This window comes from Mchenga conophoros, linkage group LG18, assembly GCF_057382185.1.
Source record: "Mchenga conophoros isolate Kocher_MC1m ecotype Shallow Benthic linkage group LG18, M_conophoros_male_GT1.1, whole genome shotgun sequence".
Classification (NCBI taxonomy): domain Eukaryota; kingdom Metazoa; phylum Chordata; class Actinopteri; order Cichliformes; family Cichlidae; genus Mchenga; species Mchenga conophoros.
The window spans coordinates 10,455,745-10,463,237 of record NC_140543.1 but is presented as its reverse complement, the minus strand read 5'-3'; the positions used below and the strand labels follow the sequence as shown (position 1 = coordinate 10,463,237).

Sequence of the window (7,493 nt, the reverse complement as noted above, 5' to 3'; positions counted from 1 at the left end):
GAACTTAAACTAAATTAAAAACAAAGTGAAAATAAAATTAAAAACCAATTAGAAAATACAAAACTATAATAAGTTAAATGAAATTTAAGGCAATTTAAGGCAACCTATGAACCAGAGTGTCTACTCAGCTGTATGGCTTTATCACATTTATATTTAAAGTCCTAAAAGAAACAATAATTGGATTTGTATTACTGTCGTAGGCTGACTTAAAGACTGCCACTAAGTAATGCACTTATTTTACAAAAATCATCAGTAACAAGCCAGCATATCAGTTATTTCAGGCTTATATGCATATGTGGCAGACAGCAAAGTGCACACTGCTGAGCATAGAAGAGGTTTGTGAGAACCAGACAGCACAATGAGGAGCTTTTATAAAGCACAGTACACTGTGTTCAGGTCAGAGACATTATAAGAGCGAGACGTGGCACTCAAACAATCCTGAATTTAAATGCATGAGTAATTCAGCAGCAGTAATAAAAATCAAATCCTTCCAATCCTTATTTCAGATGAAAGTCACCAAACGTTTTAAGCAGTTTTGATCAGATTTGCCTGGAGATTCCATACATGCAATTTTTGTGTCCTGTGACCACCAACATTACAGTTAATTGAAATAATGCTTTAAAATAAATGTCCAAGTATCTAAACTAGCTCTACTGTAGCTCCTGCAGCTGGTACCTGCAAGTCCCAGCACAGCCCAACCATTATGCAATGGTATGGGTCATTGTGCAATGAAGACAAACATCACACAGTTCCCATTTATGAAATCTGAGCTTTAAGTTTGTGATGTGGTCATTTCCAAGTTCCGAATTTCTGACTTTATTCTGCATTAAATCTAAAAATCAGGGAGGGCACAACATGTTACTGTTGTATTTAAAAGCATGTTTTGTGCCTTAGTTCTTTTTACAGTTGAAACCACAACATCCCCTCAGTATCTGTGAACTGAAGCTCCCAGCTCTACCACATGATGCCCCTCAGCTATTTCCTCTTCTGCACTCGACGTCACCATTGAACTCTAAGCTTGAACTGCTCCAGAAATTGACCTGAAGAAAGTAAAGTAACTTTAAATTTTTAGGAAGTGTCCGGCAGCCAGTGTTACAAGAATCACAGCATTTGTCGGGGAAAGAATGGATTTTCCTAAATATCAACACACACTATAGTTGTTTTGTATAAACACAATGAAAATGAAACTGAAAAGAGGCAGTGATGTAAACAGACCTGAAAAGTTCAGACTGAGGAGGACCCTGGGAAGTCCTTGGACACTTTAATGGCCAACGATCTGTTAAGAAACAAAGGAGTTTTTAAACCCTGTCAGTCATCAGAAGGTTTCGCCACTTTAAAGTGGAAGGAAGTGAAACTCAATATCACGTAAGTAAAATATACAGCTGCCATCGTCAGCCTGTCCAGGTTTAACGTGTAGCCTTCATCACATTAAGTACTGTGGAATTATCAAGCAACAGAGGTAGGAAGAACAATAATTTACTCTCTATTATAGACCTATACTACAGTATGTAAAAGGTAACGTCCTGTGTACCTGACACCAGTGCTTCTCCTACTGGTAAAAACAACTGTTTGCAAGTTTTATAGTTTACTTAATTTGCACTGTTCTTGTTTCATTTAATTATCTGGACTGCTTTTTCTAAATAAGGCAGCATTATTTAATTCATGGATCTGATCATGTCTAATTTCAGACTCTTACTTTACTGATGTTGTGATCATTATTTAAGTTTTGCTGTGTTTAGACGTTCAGATTCTTGTGGATGTCTGATATGATTTCCACTTGTAGTGTGGCCAAAAACCTGAAAGGTTTAAAAGGCCACCATGACTCTGGGTCAGTTCCCTTTATAGACTTCTAATTCAAGTGTCCATAAAAACAGATTTCATGTAAGATGCAGCAAAAACTGAGCTCTGTCCATTAAACACTTCATTGTCTACAAGTAGTCTTAACTTAAAAAAGATCAAGGATATTCCCAGCAACAGTTCATTTGTAACAAAATGAGCTAAAATAATATTGTGTAATGTGCATTAAACTTAAATGAAGTAAAGTAAGGTCATTTGTGTTCAAGTGTTTAATTTTTAAGTAAAGACAGCATGTCTAATTTTAGTGTGAAAACTGCAATATAGTTTGCAAAATAAGTTCAGTTTAATTGGGTATCATAAATCTTTTAGCCAACATCAGCTGACACAACACCAACTTTCCCACGGTAAATGCTGAAATCAAACATTTTACTTCTCAGTGCCCACATCATTCTTGTGTAACAAGTCAGCAGCAAGCCTGGATTTTTTTAAAAAACAATCTGCATCTGACTTGCAATGTTGTGCATGACCCTTCTGTCCGCATTCAGAATTATTGCAGCTATTTGAAACCAAATATATGAGTAGAAATATTATTTTAGTAGCTCGGTTACTGATTTTAATGACGTCCTCGTGTTTTATTGTATTTTTTTAAACCTTGCACTTTCCACTTGTGCTGATATACATGCCACAGCTGATGTTTACTTGAATTTAACTTTTACATTTGGTTCCTCTTTTGTCACTGACTTTCAGTTTTTACCAGAATGTCAGCAGACTCCATCACTTCCAAGGAGACACAGCACGATCCCGGCTCTGATGTCCCCTCAGCATCGATGCATTCCTACCAAGAAGAGCAGCCTCCAGCCTACTCTGAAGCCCCACCAGTGTACAAACCACCTCAAATCTCTCGTTATGAGTCTTTCCATGACATAAACCCACAGATATCATCAGAAACGACTCCGCTGGTGTCCTCATCTTCCTTTGATGACGAGATAGTGAGGAAAGGGTTTATTAGAAAGGTTTGTACGCTACGTTTTGGACGATAACTCTAAGAATCCACCATAAATATTGAAAATCTTTCTGAGACATGTGCGCCAAGTACTCTTTGTATTTGCTGCAACACAACAACACAAAACTGTTTTCTTTTGTTGTTGTTATGATCAGTAATTTTAACTCCATTTAGCTATAAAATAAGTAATATTATGCACCTTAAAAAAATCAGACTAAATTAAATGAGTAAGTCAACTTTCTTGCCCCTGAAAAATGACATATTATTCTATATTCTGAAACTGAAAATAACACAAACGCTCATAAAAATAAAGCAATTTTTAAAACTAAAAACTAGACTGAAACAATAAAAGAGGAAAAGAATCAAAAAGGAATTAAAACATACAAAACTTAAGTAACCCTGAATTTCACAGCCAGTTACAGGAAGCCGTAATGGCACGTCAACATAGCAGCCAGATGTTTTGGTCGGGTCTACTTTCACACAACAGCCACTTGGAGTGGGAGAAGTTGGGTGTTTCAAATCCTGTTTACTTTTAGGGAGCTGTTTATTTTATGAACTGGTAATTGCAGCACGTGGTAATCACATGTTACAGTTGGCAAAATCAGGAACTATTTTGTGCCTGTATGCGGAAGATTAAGGAGGCTGTTTCTCTCACTTTCTTCCTGAGCACAAATAAGTAGATTTGAGAAAAGAGAGAAGTCAAACTTATTTTCAAGGACCACACAAGCATCCTTGAATTTCCACGCCCTCCCTGAGCCTGCAAGGGTCCTTAACGGGTACTCCAGCTTTCTCCACAGTCCAGAGACCCACACTTTGGTTAACTGTTGATATTGAACAGGCCAAATGTGATCGGCTGCCACTCTGTTAGGATGGCCACAGATTAACAACCTCTCCAGGTTGTATCCTGCCTCTCACCCTATGACAGCTGGGATAGGCTCCAGCTGCTAAGTGACCCTGAACTGGATAAATTGAGGAAAATGAATAGATGATCTACATACAACCCAATTTGAGTGGGACTAGCCAGTAAAGACATTGTATAACAACCCATCTTTATTTTAATATAGAGAACTAAAAGTATGTTTTAAAAACAATAACACTTAATGAACCCTGCTTCTGCAGATGATACACCTTAAAAAAGTGTATTGCTTAAGTTTATTGCTATTATAATTCACAGCGACTGTTGAAAAGCACAAACTCTTCACATTTACAGGTTTCACGCACTAAACATTGATAGTATTTTACTCTGTGATTGAAATAATGTCTCGAGATCTAAAAAATACTCAACTTTTAATATTCTTTGACTCCAGTGTGATGAAGTTGGTGTTACCTCACCAGGTACTGTATGCATTTTACTGAAAAATCAAAGATTTCTTTGGGCCATCCTGGGGGCTGGTCTGGGGTCTTTGGTGAGCCAACTCTGGCTCCAGAACTGCATGTTTGACACCACGTTTATAATATTTCAAAGCAGCCTCTGACTAAGGAAACAGTTGACATTGTTGGACTAGTTCTTCTTTGTTAATGTGAGTTAAATTTAAGGAAAAACATTTGCAGTTTTCTTTTACAGTGTAGTTACTTAGTAATAAAGTTGTACCGGTAATTTAAAAAACAAAACTCAGCCTTTTCTCTTTTCCGGGACAGGTTTTTAGCATCGTGACGCTCCAGCTGCTGTTCACCTTCACTGTAGTGTGCGTGTTCACCTTCTCCAGCGTGGTCAAAGAGGCAGTGCAATCAAACATTTGGGTATATCTCAGTTCCTTCATCGTCTTCGTTGTGGTCGCCATCGCCCTCAGTTGCTGCAAGTCCTTCAGCCAGCATCACCCGTGGAACATTGTGGCACTGGTGGGTCACAAATAACAAAACCATGTATCAAATGGATATGAAACACGGCACAGTCACATTTTTGGAAAGAGAAGTGAAATACTTTGGTCATGCAGTCAGGATGGCACCTCAGCTTGTGAACCACTTAACTAAAAACTAGAAGTTAAAGTATAAGTGCTAAGTGCTCAGCAATAACTTTGTTAAAAAAAAGGAAATAAAGGTCAGAATAAGAACAACAGCAACAAAAAAAACCACTGATGACTTTTGTCAAAGATTTAGACTTCCACAAACAGATAGTAAATGTTCTGGCACTTATGTAGCACTTTTCTATTCTAACTGAGAACTCAAAGCTCTAAATGACTTGTGAAAAGTTTGCTTTTTACATTTTCCAAAACAAAACCTCTAAAGTTTTCTCTAAAGGGCAGCAGATTCACTGAGTGATTTCAGGTTTGGTTGGCATGTTAATTTAGGACAGGCTCTTCCTGTTCCTGTTGTTGTTAAATACTGCACGTACAGCAGAGCAAAACGCAAGCAGAAGCTCACTGCTGCACCTTTTCTTTTAAAAGCACTCATTAAGTGCATTCATGTCTGAATGCATGGCAAGTGTATGAATGAGTGTGTGTATAAGAGAAAAAGAAAAAGCCTTAAACCAAACCTGCTCATGTGTTCTGCTTTCTTATCTAGGTCACCTCAACCCGGCAATTCCTGGAAGAGACTGGCAAACACAACAAACTAGAAAAGCAGAGGCCAAAAGGCCACATTGCTCGAATATAAAAGTTTGTTTTTTCAGTGTCGGAAACAAGCATCCATACCTGAAGACCACATTCACACAATTTCTTTCTGGCCTTGCTTCTTGTACATGTTCTGTTCTGTTTTCATTATTTGATATGTTCTTATTTTTTGTTTTGAGTGAAAATAAGTGGAAAATGTGTTTCACGTGCTCTGGAGATGTTTAATGCACTTAATTTTCTACCTCCAGTTTGTTGTCACTGTGAGCATGTCATACATGACGGGGACCATCGCCTCCTTTCACAACACCACTGCTGTGATCCTGGCTATGGGAGTAACGCTGGCCATTTCTATCTCAATCATCGCTTTTTCAGCGCAGGTGAGACCGTCAGGCTGTGCAGAAGCGCTACATTTGAAAAGCTTTCTTCTTCTTCTTCACCAAAGCAGAGTGCAGATTTCTCAGCTGACTTTGAAGTCAAAACTCTGAAAGGTTTCTATAAAGAAAATCCACAGCACATCAGAATAACACAAAATGCATGCAGTGAAAAATGTAACGTGAAAGGGAAGCTGATTAACTATTTGGTCATAGATGATTTTAATTGACTGATATTTGTAAGACTGATATCGAATATTCTGATATTTGATTTTTTTTTCTTTCAGACACACGAAACATAAATAGATTCCCCTAACATTCATTATCTGTATTTATTTATTCACTGCTTTACGTTCTGCCCGACTCTGCTTGGATTAGAGGGTTGTTTTGTTTGTGGCGTTTCCAACATGTGTTGCCAGCAGGGAAGTTGCAGGTTGCCCTCTGGTGGACAAACTATGCAACTTCACCACTCATACCATGGTTGAAGGATTCCATTATTATATATATTTTTTAATATTCATTTATAAATACTGATACTGATCAGCCCAACCAATAGTTTTTTTAATCTCCCCTCTATTTTTTAATGATTAAGCAATCTTTCATTTTAAAGAAAATTATAAATCACTGGTCCCGGCTCCTTCAGTGCAAACATTTGCTAATTTTGCAGGGTTTTTTTTATATCACAGTAAATTTAATATTGCTCATATTGTAGATTATTTCTCATTCAAGACATTTAAATACATCAACATAGTCCCTTGGAGAGTATGCAAACACTTTTTCCTTGCATTTGAAAGATCTGAAATGCCTTATTTTATGAGACTCATATGCTTCAAGTTTCAAAAGATTAATATTTCACATGTTCATTTCATATGTCACATGGTTACTGTGCACTACAGAAAAAAAATCTAAATAAGATTAGACACTGATAGATTATTTAATAATGACATTCATGTCTTTATGTCTTTCTGTTATTTGCAGACTCGCTATGATTTTACTTATTGCAACAGTGCTTTGTTGATTCTGGTCGTGGACGTCGCCATGTTTGGGATATTTTGCACATTCTACTACAGCTACATTGCTGAAGTTATCTATGGATGTCTGGGAGCTCTGTTGTTTTCATTGGTAAGAGAAGGAACAAGATCCAGTAAGGTCCACAGGTTTTCGAACGAGGACACTTTTAAAATACAACAACAAAGAGTTTCAGCTTTAATTCAAGGAGTTTAAATAAATCTGCATTAGCTGTATTTTGTTTAATTTAAAATACAGTATATTTTAATATAATTTGATCGCATTTTTCTCACACTGGTCTAAATCTCCTCCTCCTCTGCCTCTCTTAGTACCTGGTGATCGACTGTCAGCTGGTGATGGGGAGGATGGCCTACAGTGCAGATCCAGAAGATTACATCAACGCTGCTCTCAGAATCTACCTAGATGTAGTCCTAATTTTCCTCTACATCCTGGGGAGGAGGTGAAACTGCATATACAAAACAAACGGACACTTCAGACTGTGGATTAAAATGTCCTCTATCATTATGTGCTGTATATAATCTCGCATCATGTCACACACACAAAAAAAAAAAAATCTGTTTGCATAGAATCTTGTCTTTGTCTCAGATTTAAATCCATTAAAAATCAAACAAAAAAACCCACCACACTTTATGTTGAGTCATTTATTTTTATTCCCACTCTTCAAAATTTAAAAACCTTCATCCTCATAACAGATCCAGAAGAATATTTGTGTTACAACAAACACCTACACTAAAACCATTCTAC

The 7,493-nt window shown here is 37.1% G+C and overlaps 1 protein-coding gene across 2 annotated transcripts; it reads left to right on the top strand.

The window, feature by feature from the left end:
• Positions 1–1,079: 1,079 nt before the first annotated feature.
• Positions 1,080–7,380, top strand: LOC146553251 (protein lifeguard 1). Of its 2 annotated transcripts, none has more exons than XM_085254497.1 (6): positions 1,080–1,365; positions 2,545–2,810; positions 4,439–4,639; positions 5,598–5,726; positions 6,699–6,842; positions 7,058–7,379. In XM_085254497.1, exons 2-6 carry the CDS (start codon positions 2,556–2,558, stop codon positions 7,190–7,192), a joined length of 864 nt encoding a protein of 287 aa, XP_085110623.1. In that variant the 5' UTR covers positions 1,080–1,365; positions 2,545–2,555; the 3' UTR covers positions 7,193–7,379. The 2 variants fall into 2 exon arrangements, with proteins under 2 accessions (XP_085110623.1, XP_085110622.1); XM_085254496.1 differs by having other exon boundaries at positions 1,320–1,459; positions 7,058–7,380.
• Positions 7,381–7,493: the final 113 nt, after the last annotated feature.